Genomic DNA, 18471 nt, shown 5'->3' on the forward strand with positions numbered 1-18471 from the left:
AGACCAAGGATGTTCACTGTAGAAGAGAGGGATAGTTGAGTGTCAATGAAGAGGTACTGTGTCCTAATGAATATAAAAAGACCTTGACAGTACAGTAGTAGTAGTAGTAGTAGTAGTAGTAGTAGTAGTAGTAGTAGTAGTAGTAGTAGTAGTAGTAGTAGTAGTTCAGGGCCGCTAAAAGGCAAAGGCCCATGTCACTTCAAGGTGACAATCTATACACACACACACACAGTAGAAGTAATAGTAGTAGAAGTTGTAGTTGTATAATTAATTTATTTTATCCATCAACTCTCTCTCTCTAACTCTCTCTCTCTCTCTCTCTCTCTCTCTCTCTCTCTCTCTCTCTCTCTCTCTCTCTCTCAGCATGCCAAGTCATCCACCTCCGGCACCATCTTGTTGATTTTCTGCGTTCTTTCCGACTTCCTTATACATACACAAGCACAAGAGTATTAAGCATATTTCATCAAGACTATAGTTGTAATGAATTTGATCTACTAGTCTTACACATATGATATAGACAGTTTTTTTTATTTTTTTATTAGATACATAGAATAAATAGGTACTAAAATATAAATGTGTGTTACTTATTTAATCTTCTTACGGGGGTAGTTGTTATCAGCAGCCACGTCTATTCCCACTCTTTGATCTCATTATCATCCTCTTGAACTTCACCTGGTACTTAAACGAATGTAATCTCACTCCCTCCACTAGTTAGGCAACCCTGTAACCTGTTTAAGGCTTTTTTTTTTTTTAGCAGATATGTTACCTTACACCGGATGACTAAGAGAGAGAGAGAGAGAGAGAGAGAGAGGTCGAGGATATCGTGAGTTGAAGAGAGTGAGAGTGAGTGGATAACAGTTGGTGACTAAGAGGGAATAAATGACAAAGGTGAAGGGTAGATTGTGAGGAAATGCGATCGAGTTTGGGTATAAGCAAGTGGATGAGAGCGGGTGAAAGACAAATGCATGACGATAGCGAGAGTAAGATATTGCACAGATAGAGAGCAGAGAGGAAGGACGGGTTTGGTCGTGGATGATTATAATGGCAGCAGTGGCGAGTCCTTGATTAAACATTTATTTTCCTTCATTAGATTGTGTAATCCCTCGATCGCTGCCTGCTGAGTGACACTTGCCAAAGCATAGATGTGATGGTGCCAACTCTATGACGCAAATTTGTACTCTTATGTGTCATACTGTTACTGGGAGACTTAAAAATACTCCTTGCGCATGTATTCATATATTAGACTTGACCCTTTAACACTGAAATAATGAAGAGATAACAGTGATCTTGTCTAACATATTTTAATTTTCCTGCCCTATATCTTTCTCTTATTTATTTCTTTTTTTTTTTCCTTTACACTTCTATCTTTCTACCTGTCTTGCAGTTCGGCGGCGGTCATCTCCCAAGGAATGGCCTAAATAAAACACCATACTGATCAGTCATGTATTCACACTTCCCCGTCTATTTCACTTAATGACAGATGAATTATGATGGGTTCTTCAAGTGGTTCGTTTCCTTAGTAGGTCACTTCTCTGTGCACTTACTCAGTTAAGGTTATTACTATTATATATAAAACAAAAATACCGAGAAGGAATGAAGTGCGTATGTTGTGAAGTTTTGGTGCATTGAGTGCATTCTTGCGAAAACACTTGCATGGATCACGTATTATTCACAACACAAGAGATAGTCTAGTACCTTTCCACTAAATCACCTACTTAAAAGAAACATTGTAAGTAAAATGCGAAATACTGCATCATTTATCAAGAGAATATAACCGAGGAAAATATATGTATTCTCAGGTATTAATAGAAGAAAAAATTGATTATCTCCACGCCGCTATACTTCCATCATCATCCTCAGCACTATTAAACTAGAACAATAAAAAGGAGATTATCGTGTGTCTGCATCTTGGATAACCTTATTTTTTGTTATCTTTTAACCTATTGTAGTGAAATGTACTGTTATATCTGACTGTGAAGCTACTGGGGTTATCATGGTTATGCCTTCAACAAGCTGTAATGAAAGTTTATTTTGAGGAGTGTTTTCATAACCCTTGTGATGGTTTGACAAGAACACTGTGTTAGCCATGGGAAAAACACTTATGAACATGTTACCCCATCACCTCTGTGGCCTTTGAAATCAGTCCTTATCAAAGAATAAAGCAATTAATACAGGAGAGACCGAGTTTCTGCCATTATAAAAGTTTGGTGGCAGGCTGTGGCAACTACCAAGTGACGTAATTGCGAGCTACTGAGCGTCCCTCACGTCTTTCATTCCTCTGTAGCCGGCCGGGGTTGAGTCCACTTCGCTCCACTTCACTCTCTCTCGTGTCTTCGTCCACCACTACCTAGTACTTAATACTCATCATGTCTCTGGAGGAGGTAACTATCAATTCATGTGTATTTTGGCTCGTGTGTGTTGTGCCTGGATTCTCTTGTTTTGTCAGTGGAATGCAGGTGTAGATGAGGTGTCGGGGTGGTGGCCGAGCCGGACCTGTGTAAACATTGCTTCATAAACTCTGGTGTCTCTTAAAGGTGTTCCTGTGATGTGTACTTCTTCCTTTATCAATTGTCATGTCAGCCACACACCACACCTCGCCTGTCATCTCAACCAAATTGCATTTCACCGGTACCACACTTCACGTAGTCATATCCTTTTCTGCCTGTAATTGGCAAGGTATGATTTTAGCCACACCCTACTTCATATTTCGTCTACACCACAACCAGCTCTACCATACCCTCTTGTTATTTGCACCATGCCTCATCCAGCCATACCACACCCCTGTCATCGTTGCCACACCCTCCCTGCCAGCTTTACTGCACCCCACTCAGAGCCATCACACTCACCTGCCTTTAGTAATCCACTTAGCCTGCCTGCTCATGCCTCTCCTCACCACCGCCACTGTTACTTCCTTGTAATCCACTGCTTTCCACTTCATCACCCCCACCCTTGGAATGAATCAATAACTATAGTAATCATACCTGTGGAATGTCTTGACTCAGGGTTAGTAAGCTTAGTGACCATGTCTATTTACGATTTATTTCAGATTTAGCCAAAAATGCACCTTCTGTATTTGTTTCTTTTGTGTTGAGATTGTTGGTTACTTTAAAATGAGGTAAAGAAAATATATTGGAATTCCCATGGTTTGCTCCCTTTGATGTCTCCTGAATCACAATAAGTGTTTAAGTATGCTGAATATTTCTTAGTTTTAACATGACCAAGATTCTAAACACTCAGGATAAATATAGAAATAGCATTATTTATCTTGGATTGTATGTGTTTTATGGTTTTTCATCATTAGTATATGTATGTTTTTGTCAGTTTGAGTATGTATTTTCTTATACTATATTTTGATCCTTGAAACCATGCAGTTTACTCAAATGAAAATATGTTGAACTGTGTATATACTTTGTAGAAGGTGTTATATTAAAAGACTAACGTGCCTTTTTGCTTCATGTAATTATGGTCAAGCAATTTAATGAATGACAGGTGCATTAGCTCAGAACCAGAATTAGATGTGGTATCCAAAAGTATGTTGGAGACCAATAATTGTCACTGTTATATGTAGCCTTTATTTTTCCATAAGGGATTGAACAGCTTACGTGTCTCCCACTTTTTACAGCTGTATGCGATCTCATATATTATGGTCATTCTCCAGTGTTCCTCCTTATGCTGACAACAAATATACTCCTCTTAATATATTGTTGCTATGAAGAGCTGGCAAATTTAGCCTTGGGTTCTAGTGGTGTCCAGATATGAACGAGCTCAATACTGTGCCTTATCAGTTATCAAAGCAGGGAGATTAAAGATTAGAATTGCAAGTCAGCATGTTCTGAATTTTTTCTTGCTTGTTACAAGTGTCATTGAGGCAGATCAGACTAGTTTTGCCATTAAATAACATTAAATTTGATTATTATCTACATTATTATAGTTTTTCAAGCAGCTTAACCTAGTTTAGCTTCTGCATGTAATGGAACTAATTCCCTATCAAATGAATAAAACATCCAGATATAGTTAAGTTCGATTTGCCACTGTAGACAATCAGGATTATAATAATGCCACAAACTGTTTTTCATGAACTGTCTTGTGTCAGTAAGATCAGTTGGTCTTTTGCAGTCTCATGATTTTTATTCGTTAGCCCCAATAATTTTTAGGGATTTAGGTCTGAAGTGTGGTGGCTCAATACTTTAATATTCTTTCTATCTCAGCCTCACATAACCTTTAGTTGGGGAACATGTAATATTATCTTGCAGCAGTCATATAATTTTATCTGATAATTGCATACGTAGGTAACTGAACTTGTACATATTATGTGTTATTAATCATAAATTCTAGTCTGATACGTATGGTTATCTCAGCGCTTGCCAACATGCTATATGAAATTACTCTTCAGCTAACTGTAGTTTCCTCATAGGATTTACTGACTGCTGATACAGATAACTTGTATCTTTGTTTTCTTTCATTTCTGTAAGACATTGTTGGTCAGGCTAAACCATAATTTTATTTCACTTTATCTTCCTATTAGGGAGCTTTAAAAGAAGATTAGACAAGTTCATGGATGGGGATGACAAATGGAATTAAGTAGCTTTAAACACACAGGGACTGCCATGTGTAGGCCTGGCAGCCTCTTGCAGCTTCCCTCTTTTCTTATGTTGTTATGTTCCTCAATGTTCTAGTATGAACAACAGTGTCTTATAGGGAAAAATGAAATACAAGATACTAGGGATGCAAATGTATCAATGTGGGGTGTATACTGCATGTATGTTTCTACAGATATTCCAAAGTGTGTTAGCTGCAGTCTGTCAGCTTAGTTTTCACTCGTACCTTAGTTGCACATGAGAGACGTTGCACTATGCTTCATGAAGATGAATCGTTTTATCCTTCACTTAGTACTACAAGACCAGATGCACTTCAAACACCTGCAGTCCTGATGATAAATCATGGGTCCATTAATTATATATTTATTTTATTTTTTTTTTCAACTTTCTGGTATCTCCTCTCATGGTGTGGTGTGGACAAGACCACATTTACTCTTAGAGCAAATGTCCACACAACCAAAAAAATATTGTGGCCTCTTGCATTTACCAGGGAGGAAGGGTGCCACTCTCTTTGGTTGACATCATGTGCCTGTGCACTGCTAGATGGATAGGACTACACCATGAAAGAAGACTTGACTTAGCTAATGGCTTAGGATTCAGGTCTGGGACTACCTGTTGTATGCTCTGTGCTCACCATTGCATCACAGAGCTGCCGGTGTCCTTAAATATATACTACCTAATTTTTGTATTTTTCCTACCTCATAAGGGAAGATAAATACATTAAATGAAATAGTAATGATAAATATTTAATAATTCCTAATATTTCAGAAGTTCAATGAGGCTGCTGAGAAGGTGAAGAAGCTGAAGACACAGCCCAACGATGAGGAGCTGAAGGAGCTGTATGGCTTGTACAAGCAGGTCACTGTGGGGGACATCAATACAGGTGAGGCTAAGCCCAGGTTGACAAAGGCAAAGTAAAGGTTTCTAGTTAAGTTCATGTATATCTTATTCTTGTATTCAATATTTTGTATTTAAAAAATTTTTTTTAGTTATAGCCATGATATGTCATAGCCTGGATTATGATTGTGGTAAATGAAATAAAACTTTTTATTGGTAATGGTAACAGCACTTCTCTGTGACAAACAAAACTACTGGTGCCAGCAGAAGGCTTTGGAAATTATGCTCAAGATCTGCACATTTTATTACTATGAAAACAGTATTAATGACGAAATTTTTTCATAAGGTGCAAAATAGGACATGTTTTGCATCTTCTAATATAATTAATTTCAAAATTTGCACCACACCATTTTGTGGAGATTAAGTAGAAGCTGCAATGGTGAGCTGTGTTCAATGCGGAATTTGTTTTTGACAGACCGGCCAGGCATGCTGGACTTTAAGGGCAAGGCGAAGTGGGACGCCTGGAACTCCCGGAAGGGGATGACCAAGGAGGCAGCGATGGAGGCTTACGTTGCTAAGGCAGACCAACTTGTTGCTACTTACGGCCTCCAATAATTCCCTTTTTGATCCCTTTTTTCTCTACATAAATTTTAAAGTTTAATGTCTCCTGTGTGTTTTATAATTTACAAATGGCACAAGGATTAATTGTTATGATAGTCCTTTTCCAGCAGCTCGATTTGATTATGAATAAATGTTTGCTTACTTAAATCTCATTTAAATTTGTTAAGACCTGAGATGAGTTAAGGTTCTTGAGTGTAATGTGCATCTCTTCTTTCTTCTCATTTTCCTGTTCTTCATTGATCTCTGAGTTCACTATCTTATTGTCTTCCTCTTCTTGTCCTTTTTTCTGTCCTCTGATATTCTCATACTCCTTCCTGCTTCATGTTTAATAATTTTTAGTGATTCCCTTAATGGTGTTTCTGCTTTGAAACTAAAGTCCACTTTTCCTTCATCTTGGTAAATCAGCTCTTTAACAAATCTATCTTCTCCATCTTGGAGGCTACCATGTTGGGTGTTGCTGGGAGTCTCGGAGAATGAAAAGGCTGATCGGCTGGCTGGAGGTAGTGAATCAAGTTGATTTTTCAAGCCTTGCTACATTTTGTGATATGTTTCCACCTCTTTGGGTAGCAGTTTTTGCAGTTGGCAGAACAGGTGGGAGGCTTTAGCTGTCGCCATGAAGATGGTTACAACTTTTGCTTTCCATCCACCCGTACACATGTGTGTATGGGTGGGGACACTGCTCATAGACTGCAGTGGCCCATCTCTGGACGAGTCACACCTGTAACACATGAGTATTTTAAGAACTGGAAAATTTAGCTACTCTGTGACACTTGCTAGTTCAGTCTCCAATTTGAGGAACCTGTGTGAGGAACACTTTTGCTGCTGTTTTGATGCTGGAAGAAAAGTCCCACCATGGGATGTATGAGGTGTTCCCATATGAAGGAGGTTGGCCTCTTTTGCAGCCATAAATGTCTCCATATAATTTTGCTTTTTATTCCTTCTGTGTAATACCATTTTTTGAAGATGTTTACTCAACCACAATTCTCTTTACTTATATTGTCATTGTCTTGTATTTGTTTTGTGTATTAACTACAAAGGAGATCCCAAACCATCTTGCTCCATCTCTATATCACTTCTTAATGTGCAGGGAATACAGTGGCAGTTAACCTATTCACCTATGTGATTAGATGACTGATCCTGGAGCATAGTAGAATGGTTGTGCCTGACAAACAAATGCAGAAGTTGTGTATGAGGAATGACACAACCCTGTGACCTGATGGGTGGTAAGGGAGAGTGTTTGCTATGAAAGATCAATGTTGTGGTCCGAACAGCCCAACCTGTGTGATTGATCACCTTATTACTTCCTCTTCTTTGTTGGGACCAAATGGTTATGTATGAAAGGGAAAGGTGTGTGCAGTGTCTTAGCTAACCTACATTTTCAGCTAATATAGTTTCTGTGTGTATACTATTACTGTTTCAGCCTTACATTACTTTCAACTGCTTTTAATATTTTGTCTAGGAATAATCCAATTTTAATTTTTAAGTCACCTTACCATTATTTTAGTAGGTTTTAGCATTTCATTGCAGCCTTCTCACTATGCTGCAACACACTCACTCCTCCCATTTGATTCTACTTTTCCATGCTAATGAAGGAGTTCTTTTATTACCAGCACAAAAAGGGATATCATGTACTATCTACAAATAGATGCAGCAGAACAGAATGTATATATATATATATATATATATATATATATATATATATATATATATATATATATATATATATATATATATATATATATATATATATATACCCCATCTAAAAATCATTATGCCTAAGAAATTTATATGAACATGAGTAACATAAATTATAGCAGCATACATAAGGCAACATTATAAGGCCTTTTCTTCTAGCATCTCACCTTGAGAGCCTGTCTTGATTTGTCTTGTTACAGTGGTGTGTACAGAAGCAACTATTACCACTATACAGACTGTCTATGATGTCAGGGCAATGAGAGGCAGCCTCACTTACCACCATTATCCTCAGCATGCAGTGTTTTATATTTTAAAGCTTAGTTTAATTTTCTGGTACAATTTTTAGATACAGTTTAGACAGAGAACACACAGCTGAAGGCATAATATTGTGCTTGGACCTTTTTGTGGTAACAATTTTATTTTTGATTTGCAAGTTCTTTTGCTCCATTTATTCATATGTTGCTTGGTAATTTGCTATAGTATATGATACTTGCATTGTTTTGTTATTATATGCTCTATTCTACTGATTACTTACTTTAGTTATTTCAAAATTACTCTATTGAAAGATGTACATGGAGAGAGACAATATACTTATTACTGACTACAATTAAGTTGATGTAATGCAAATAATTTGGGTTTTCCTTTAGTGGTGTTATTATGATAGGACCCAGATGTCTTTTTTAGCTCTAGTTAGTACCCACTTATGCCTTCTCCTCCCTCTTCATTTTCCCCAAGCCTTGCATAAGAAAATAAAGTTACAAGAAGTTATCAGACCTAGGGACTTACAGCAGGAGACAACCACTCATTACTAGCAGCCACCTTGTCTTGCCACCACCTGTACCTCCCCCCCATCACCACTCATCCTCTCAACCCATGCAGGAGAAAATTTTGAAAGGTGCAAGAAGCCATCGGATCAAGTGGTGGCATTCTTTGTGCAAAATATATCTACTTTATACATATGTCACCTGTCATCCACTTCCAAAAATTTCTTTCTTTTAAAGCACTATTGATTTCACTACTAGCAGATGTTATATGTATAATGTGCATTCCAATCATCAGCCATTCTGTTTGATGACAATTATTTCTTACCTTTTTAATCAAACTTAATCAAGCTTGAACTTGTTACTTCTGATCTTTTCTGGATAACTAGTGGTTTTGGCTACATCATTGGTGATATATGCCTTACATCATCTAAATGTCTTGATCACCTCTTGTAAATTAATTGTCTCTGATAAACGTAAATTTCAAAAAGTTTATAACACCACCTCCACTTTTAAGAAATATTTTCCATTCCTTTTTGGTCATTTTCTCTATATTAACTATGACAAACTTCTATTCCTTCTTTGACTTCAGAGATCACGCCTTCTTTCCTCCTCTTGCATTAACACACCGTGACAGTAACTCCTTCTGGCTCTGTTGCTATGGGATTATTACTGTGATTTCCTCATCTGCTGCATGTGAAGACTTTATTCATCCTTGTATAGATCACTGTCAGGCGATGCTGTTAAAAGGACTAGAATTTGAGTACCTATCCATTGTTTGATGACGTGTGGGGATATTAATGATGATGTGTCTGTGTATGCTAGATCTTTTTTTTTTTTTTTTACATGATTTTTCTCTCTCTCTCTCTCTCTCTCTCTCTCTCTCTCTCTCTCTCTCTCTCTCTCTCTCTCTCTCTCTCTCTCTCTCTCTCTCTCTCTCTCTCTCTCTAAGCAGTGTTCCCCATTATACACAGTTTTACTTCATTACCAGCGCACTCACTCACTCATTCACTCCACTTGCCCCTCTCTCTCTCTCTCTCTCTCTCTCTCTCTCTCTCTCTCTCTCTCTCTCTCTCTCTTGTTGGCCATTGTTAACATCCTCTCATATATACTTTGGGTGTATATTCATTTCTCCTTCCCTCTCCAATCCCTTTCTCCTCTTCCCCTCTCAATCTTTACAATTCCTGTCGACCTGTTTTCCCTTCCCCTTTCACTGCTGTACTTTCTCTCTCCTTCCCCTTCCTCCTCCCCTCCTTCCTCCCTCCTTCCCTCCTTCCCTCCCTAAGGTCGCCATGAGGACAACGTTAAGTAATTGCAACAGAGGAAGTATTAAAATAGACAGTTTCTAATTTCCTATGTAAAAATGCAAACTTATTTATTTTTACTGTATTTTTCGTCATATCGATGGCAAGAAACGTTTCCTTGATTTTTTTTTCTAGTTTTCATTTGGTATTGATTCTTTTAAGTTTTGCGTGAATATGTTACACGGACAGGAAAAGAAATCGTGGAGTATTACTAGTTTCAATTTCATGTGCTGTATTGAACGCTGTGCCGCCGCCGCCGCCGCCTCTTCCTCCTCCTCCTTTTCTTTCTCTTCCCTTCTATTATTTTCAGTATCCCATAAGTTGCTGTTTTGTGGAGAAAATGGGGTGCTATTTGTCTCCCTTTCTTCTCATTCCACTACCGTCTCTTTCTTCTTTCTTCTGCGTTTTCGTCTTCATCCTCGTCTTCCTCCCTTACGCCATTCAGTTGACTCTTACTATAGTGCATATTAAAGTTTATTTTCTCTCTCTCTCTCTCTCTCTCTCTCTCTCTCTCTCTCTCTCTCTCTCTCTCTCTCTCTCTCTCTCTCGTTTCTGTTCGTATATTCAACTGTGTGTGTGTGTGTATGCTTTTTTATAAATCCAATTCTGCTTTTTCCAGTTTCGCATTCAATAGAGAGAGAGAGAGAGAGAGAGAGAGAATACGAGGGGAGATATTGATGGTGATTCATGTGGTGGTGGTGGTGGTGGTGGTGATAACAGAGGCTATGGTGATTGTCGCGTGGGTGGGGGGAGGTACAGACGGTGATGGTGTAATAGTGTGAAAATAAAATGATGGTGACGTGTAGCAGATGGTGACTGGTGATGCTTGTGTGAAAATGGTTTTGTTGTTCATGGGAGTTGTAATATTAAGAGAGAGAGAGAGAGAGAGAGAATAATCGAAAACTTTTACATTTTTTATTCATATTTTCATCACCTTTCGTTTCGGACTAGTGGGACCTTAAGCCCTTCAGCACCAGGATGCATTTTTGCCATCAGTTTCGGGTGTGATTAGACGATTCTATTGACATAAGGAAGGGTCTATGGAGGTCAGAAGATTAATGGCCAGTCTTCACTATATTAATCTCAACATAAGTTTCTGAAGCTGTATAAAACCAAATTGTAAGAACGCATTTTTACCATTAGCTTTGGGTGTGATTAGACGGTTCTATTGACATTAGGAAAGGTCTGTGGAGGTCAGAAAATTAATGGCCACAGTCTTCACTCTATCAATCACAACATAAGTTTCTGAAGCGGTATAAAACCACCAAATAGTAAGCAGAAATATGAAAACGTCTCCTGGTACTGAATTAATGATTCTCTATGCGTGTTTCTGATGTCTGAGGAGGGAAATGAGTATATGTAACTTGATGCGAGCTTACCGTGATATAAAAAGTGTCTATAAATGGCCTCCATGACGTTGAGAAATGAATGCGAGGATACAAGATTGGTTTTTATTCATTCTTGAGCACAAAAAAGGCGTCTGTGGGTAGGAAATAATGCATGTTTTTTATCATGGGAAGGTGGCAGTGCCCAAAGGGAAGGATTAAAAGGAAGATCACGTCATTAGGGGATATACGGTAGCTGTAAAAAAGTTTGTTGTTCTCCTTGCTCTTGTTGTTGGTGGTGGTGGTGGTGGTGGTGGTTTGTGGTGGCGGTGTTTTCTTTTTCCCTTTCTCCTCCTTTTTCTTCTTACTTTTTTTTTCCTTTTTTCTTTGTTTCCACTACTACTGCTACTACTACCACTACCACCACTACCACCATCACCACCACCACTACTACTACTACTACTACTACTACTACTACTACTTTCCCTTTTTCCTTGTTACCAGCTTTCATCTTTCAATCTATTCGTTTCGTAATGTTTTCCTTTCCTTCCTTCGTTCGGCGTAGCGAGATAACACGAGGGGGGAAAAATAGCTTGCTATTCCTGTTCTTTCATCTCTGTTTGTATTTTCGGTCGGGAGAGACGCGAGGGGGGAGTGGAGAGGGAGGGGGGAGGGAAGGATGGGATCAGAACCTATAAAGCGTGTGTGTGTGTGTGTGTGTGTGTGTGTGTGTGTGTGTGTGTGTGTGTGTGTGTGTGTGTGTGTGTGTGTGTGTGTGTGTGTGTGTGTGTGTGTGCGTTGGCAATGCGGAGTTTGGAAAGTTGAGGGAAAAATAAATGGTCTTTTGATGTGATATGTGGCACGTTAGTATGAAGGAATGAAGGTAGATATAGAGGTAAAGGGACAAACTGTACTCTCTCTCTCTCTCTCTCTCTCTCTCTCTCTCTCTCTCTCTCTCTCTCTCTCTCTCTCTCTCTCTCTCTCTCTCTTGTGATGAATTAGTTGCCTTTATCATTTTTGTTCTTATCATCGTCCTCATCTTTTTCCTCGTCCTCCTCTTCATCCCTTTCCTCTTCTTCCTCATACTCCTACTCCTTTCCCTCTTCCTCCTCCTCCTCCTCCTTCTCCTTCTCCTCCTCTTTCTTCCTTTCCCTCTCTCCTGCGTCCTGATCCGAGATATTCCATTTCAAGCTCAGAATTTTTTCATATTGATTCAAGAGTTCTCGTCACATTCAAATCCCCCTTCGCTGTTATTCACAATTTTCTGGATACATTCATGATTCCGTAGTCTGTATTCAGGATTTCTCGGGATTCAGCCAGGATTTTGTCGCCCTTTGTTCACGCTTTTCATTCATACCTCTCTCTCTCTCTCTCTCTCTCTCTCTCTCTCTCTCTCTCTCTCTCTCTCTCTCTCTCTTGTTTTAGATGAATTAAAGTCATGAGAGGTAGGGAGGGAGAGAGAGAGAGGTTGGGGGAAGGAGTGGAGTTCAAAAAGGGAAAAAAAAAGAGGCCTTGGTCACAACTGGAGGTATTATTATGGTTTCAGTAGAGAGACTACAAAATACAGGGATACGTCACTCTAGGTCACACTTGTCACACTGCAGTCTTTGTTTTTTACTTACATGTTCTATTTATTTATTTTTAGATATTTTTTTTTACATTTTTTATTTATTTATTTTTTTTGCCTTGTTACTTTAGGTTTGTAAATATAAGCACAAAGGTTATCGAACACACACACACACACACACACACACACACACACACACACACACACACACTCACACACACACACACACACACACACACACACACACACACACACACACACACACACACACACACACACACACACACACACACACACACACACACACACACATGATAATTTTCTTTTACTGACGTCGAAAAAAATGTTGATAATGACGACATTGTTGTTGTTGTTGTTGTTGTTGTTGTTGTTGTTGTTGTTCCTCATCTTCCTCCTCTTCCTCTTCATTTTCTTGTTCCTCTTGTTTTTTTCTTGTTCTTCATTGAACGCTACAAAAATCTTCACCATTCTCTCTCTCTCTCTCTCTCTCTCTCTCTCTCTCTCTCTCTCTCTCTCTCTCAGACAGTAATTACACTCATTTTTCCTATTTTTAAAACTACAAAAGATCATTGCTCATTGACTCTTTCACTCTACACACACACACACACACACACACACACACACACACACACACACACACACACACACACACACACACGGGTGAAGGTAGAAAGATCTCCAGTTTTCACACATACATCGAAGTCTCGTCTACCACTGTCTTGTTTTCTTCATGTTGGTAATGCGCGGAATCCTCGCCTCGCCTGTAGACTTTGATCCTCGCCATCAGAGTTCGATAGCTTCGGGGTCCTTGTAGGTGATGCCCGCCCTTATGTTCTTCACGAAGCGCATCACTGCCCAGAGTCCCATTCCCTGGAGGGAAGGCAAGGGGAGAGAAGGGGTGTGAGTGGGTGTGTGATTGCGTGTGATGATAGTGAGTGAAATGTCACGTGAAGGGTAGAATAAGAGACAGCGCGGGAAGGGAGGATGGGATGGTATGAGGAAAGGGATGTTAGTAGGGGTCAAAGGAGATGAGGTAAAAGAAATTATGATGACGTGATGGAAGAGGGGGATAGGGAAGAATAGGCAAGGGAAGAGATGATGGCGTAATGCATGAGGGATGAGAAAGGGAAGGTAGGAGAAAATTAGAAAAGAGAAAAGAAGAGATGGATTGGTTACTGTAATTATTCTACCACCGATACGTATATTTTGCACACAGGCGACTCTTGGCTTGCACGTTGCCTTTGACATGAACTTGGCTCTACGTGACTGGAAATGTTATGAATCTAAATGAATTTGCGCAAAGTTTTCACAACCATTCATTTGCACTGTAAGAACGTAAATGCTGAGGGATTTACTTTTGCAATCCTTCATAAATCTATATTGTTTTAGATTTTGCATTTAATCCCTTCAGTACTATGACACGTTTTCATACCTATTCTACTTACTATTTGGTGATTTTATACATCTTCAGAAACTTATATGCCGGGATTAAGATAGTGAAGACTGTAGCTATTAATCCTCCAAGCTCCATAGATCCATCTTAATGTAAATAAAATAGTCAAATCATACCAAAACTTATGGTAAAATGCGTCCCAGTAGTGAAGGGGTTAAAATCAGGATTGATAAAACAAGAATAAGCTATAGAGATTAGTATCATTCGTTTCCTTACAGACATAACAGTACAGTTTGGCAAGATAAATCCATTAACATAAATAAAACCATTTCTTTCATAACCTCTGGAGGTTTATATATTGTGTAAAACGAAGAGCACCTGTATGTACTTCTACTACTACTACTACTACTTACGTTAATGGTAGCTCGGAAGAGGAAGAAGGACACCTCAGCGCGGCACACAGCGTCGAACCTCTGCTGACGAAGGCACAAGCGTAGGCAGGGAGGGGCAAGTGCACGGTGGGCCAGGGCAGGTGTGGCAATAAAGGAAGGGTGTGTATAGTGAAAGGAATGGGAGGAGGAAGGAAAAGAAAAGGATATTTATTACTCAAAACGACACTGTACATAAAGGTGTGTGTGTGTGTGTGTGTGTGTGTGTGTGTGTGTGTGTGTGTGTGTGTGTGTGTGTAATCATCTAATGTCTTGTGTAAATTTCAAATGACAAGTTAATTCGCATATTATGGTATTATATCAAAGATTAATGTTATCATCATCATTACCATTCTCTCTCTCTCTCTCTCTCTCTCTCTCTCTCTCTCTCTCTCTCTCTCTCTCTCTCTCTCTCTCTCTCTCTCTCTCTCTCTCTCTCTCTCTCTCTCTCCATTTAGTTTAATCCCTTTATTTCTCCTACAAGCATTATAAATTCTAGCTTTTTTTCTTTCCACATATTTCACTAACAAACCATTCCTTCCTTCCTTGGCCGAGTCATTCATGGTAGTAATACATAACATCACATCCAAAAACTTCATTATGATACAACAAACACTAATGTTACTACAAATGTCTCGTTCTCTTCATTCTGTTTTTCCCTCCTGGGGCATCGTGGCTCTCTGTTGCAGCTTTCGACTCGTTGCCTAAATGTTGTGTGTTCGATCCTAGTTCCCGTCAGTTTCTCGTTAGCAGAGGCGCCGCCACTCTCTCGTAACCCTAACAGGCGTGTTGTAACGGCATCGTAACTCAATCAATTTCCTATCTTCCCTCTTCCTAAACGACTGCTTCCTTTTCCAAGCCCGGAGCGACCCTCGGAGAAATGAACAACATGAAAACCCTCCCTCACTGTTTTCCTGCGGCGCAACTTGACAAAAAAACGGGAACAAAAGGCGAGTGTTATCAGAATGTTGACTTACTTTATTATAGGAACGTTGTGTGTGTGTGTGTGTGTGAGAGAGAGAGAGAGAGAGAGAGAGAGAGAGAGAGAGAGTTGAGGTTCACTGCAGTCACACACACACACTCCAGTCGCCACCACACGAAGGGAACTTATCGCTTCATTGTATATATTTCACATTAACGGTATACTTAATTATGGAGGGTTCATTAGCTCTGTTTTGAACCTCAGCTGGAAGAGTTGTTAATTATGGAAGATTCATTAGCTCTGTTTTGAACCTCAGCTGGAAGAGTTGTAAGACACTCACTGTGTATGTATGGAGATGGCAAAGCTGTGTGTCTTGTGGGGGATGAAGTGATGGTTTTGTTGGTGGTGTTGTTATTTGTTATAGTTGTAGTTGTACTTTCAAGACATTTGCCCCAGTCTTTCTATCTTGGCTCGTGGTAGTGAAACAGAGAGAAAGAGGAGGAGGAGGACGAGGAGGAGGAAGAAGAGGAAATGCTTCAGGAATATTACTTTGAACAAGACAACTTTCCTTGATCTTTGCTGCTGTTGACTTGACAGAAGCGGCGGCAATGCTTTCATCGGGTTTAGGTGGATGAGTGAGATAGACAGGCAGACAGATATATATATATATATATATATATATATATATATATATATATATATATATATATATATATAGAGAGAGAGAGAGAGAGAGAGAGAGAGAGAGAGAGAGAGAGAGAGAGAGAGAGAGAGAGAGAGAGAGAGAGAGAGAGAGAGAGAGAGAGAGAGAGATGAACGAAGAGAGAAAAAGATGATTAAAATAAAGATATATAAAGGAAAACAAAAGACAACCAGAAAGACTAACAAACCAACCAAGCACCAAACAAAACACAGAAACAGAGCTTCCCATCCATGAATAAACAAACCAACAGAAAGACAGACAAGCACAGAGACAGATGGACCGACACACACACACACACACACACACACACACACAGCAAAGGGACAGGAAGTGACCACGAGATCGAAGCAGAAGTCTCGTTGTCAGAACTGAGCCGAGTGTTTGTTCTCGCTTCATGGTTGAGTAATGACAGAGAGAGAGAGAGAGAGAGAGAGAGAGAGAGAGAGAGAGAGATACTGATACTGATACTGATACATTTATTTGGCTCTATAGTCATGTACATAATGGGCAGTTAACATAGTGTGTTGCGAAGCCAGGCCCATTTAGCCGAAGCTTTCTTAGGGCCTGTAGATTATTATACGGTGAACATCATAGCAAGGGACTTCTCATATACAAACATATAGCAAAATTAAATAATATTAGCTGTTACAAAAAAGTATACACATACACAAATGAAATAACGTACAAAAATAGGACCTAATAAATAGTGTTATCTGTTATAAAACCTTATACTCAGAGTATGTAGTATTTGTGAAATACTATACATCTATACATTGTCATACGAGGCGAATATTTCTTTTATTAATTTGCATTTAAATGATAGTATATTTCCATCGGATTTTAAGTCTTGAGGTAGATCGTTCCAGGCTTTAGCTCCTCTTGACAGGACACTCTGCTTGGCATGCGATGTCCTGCACAGCGGAAGCAGTAGGTCTCGTGTTCTCCGCGTAACATTACTAGGCATTGAAGTAAAGCCACATTCGATGGGAAATGAATGTAAAGATTTATGTACAAATAAATGTGTCTGTAGATGTAAAATGTCTGGAAGCTTTAACAATCTTAGATCTCTAAATACATTGTGTGTGTGTTCGTAGCGTTGTTTGTAAGTAATGACACGCAAAAGTTTCTTTTGAGTAATAAAAATGTTGTTTATATACGTTCCATTCGCCCCTCCCCACACGGCACAACAATATAATAGGTGAGGATATACTAATGTTAAATAAATTTGACGTAAACAGTTAACATTCAAGTAATCTCTTATTCTGAAAACTATTCCTGTTAATAAAGATATCTTGGATTTCATCATGTCAAAGTGTTCTTTCCATTTCAATTTTCTATCGATGAGGACTCCTAGAAACCTAAAATCTGAAATTTCATTTAGTGTAATATTATCAATTGTAACTGATGTGTGTGTTGGTCGAGACATAAGGGGATTGGAAACCATGAAATTAGTTTTATCGATATTTAAGGTTAGTTTATTGCTCTTGATCCAATTAGAGACTTTTGACAACTTAGTATTTAAAGTGTGAGTGATATTTTCAAGACTAGATCCTTGAATAGAGATAGTTGTGTCATCAGCGAATAGTAAAAAGCTTAATTTGTTGCTGCTGCGGGTGATGTCATTAATATAAATTAAAAAAAAGTATAGGGCCAAGGATTGATCCCTGAGGCATTGTTAAAAGTGGTGTATTGTTTTCTATGGAATAGGTAACTTTTAAACCAGTTGTTAGCAATACCACGCATTCCGTAACAATGCAGTTTATGTAGTAAGATGGAATGAGAGATGGTGTCAAATGCCTTAGTAAGATCACAGAACACAGTTAACTGAAATAATTTGTTATCCATTGCATTGTATATATCTTGACAAAGACTGTAAACTGCTAACTCTGTAGAGAACTTTGGGCGAAAACCATACTGGAATGACGAAAGAATTGAATTATTTGTGAGGTAGTCCGTAAGCCTTACAACCATTACTTTCTCCAAAATTTTACTGAAGCTGGGCAAAATGGAGATTGGTCTGTAATTCTGTGGTAGAGAGTTGTCACCTTTTTTTAAAGACAGGGACAACACGCGCGATCTGCAAGTGATGTGGAAACGTTCCCTCCTGAAATGAATTATTTATTATAAATACTAGAAACGGTGAAATGATGTCACAACATTGGATAATAATTTTTGAGTGAATTTCATCATGGCCGGGAGTAGAGATTTTCATATTAAGAATTACAGATTTAACTTCAGCCAGTGTCGTAGGTCTTAAATAAAAAGAGTAAGGGACAGGTTCAGGAAGATACGTGTT

The 18471-nt window shown here is 38.9% G+C and overlaps 2 protein-coding genes across 3 annotated transcripts in view; one reads left to right on the forward strand and one right to left on the reverse strand.

Moving 5' to 3' along the window:
* Positions 1 to 2191: 2191 nt before the first annotated feature.
* Positions 2192 to 6203, forward strand: LOC123518137 (acyl-CoA-binding protein-like). Its single transcript, XM_045278805.1, has 3 exons — positions 2192 to 2381; positions 5367 to 5481; positions 5911 to 6203. The coding sequence occupies exons 1-3, from the start codon at positions 2367 to 2369 to the stop codon at positions 6048 to 6050; spliced, it is 270 nt and encodes an 89-aa protein (XP_045134740.1). The 5' UTR covers positions 2192 to 2366; the 3' UTR covers positions 6051 to 6203.
* A 6986-nt stretch (positions 6204 to 13189) lies between these two features.
* LOC123518374 overlaps positions 13190 to 18471 on the reverse strand; it is a 47490-nt gene continuing 42208 nt past the window's right edge. The window contains exons 7-8 of one of the 2 annotated variants that reach the window (XM_045279159.1): positions 14536 to 14598; positions 13190 to 13599 (exon numbers count right to left, since the gene is read on the reverse strand). In XM_045279159.1, coding sequence (XP_045135094.1) covers positions 13513 to 13599; positions 14536 to 14598 — 150 coding nt within the window. In that variant the 3' untranslated portion in view covers positions 13190 to 13512. The remainder of the gene's footprint in view (positions 13600 to 14535; positions 14599 to 18471) is intronic. The other variant, XM_045279160.1, reaches the window with a different exon arrangement.

Source organism: Portunus trituberculatus, chromosome 43 (assembly GCF_017591435.1).
Source record: "Portunus trituberculatus isolate SZX2019 chromosome 43, ASM1759143v1, whole genome shotgun sequence".
NCBI classification, from domain to species: Eukaryota; Metazoa; Arthropoda; class Malacostraca; order Decapoda; family Portunidae; genus Portunus; species Portunus trituberculatus.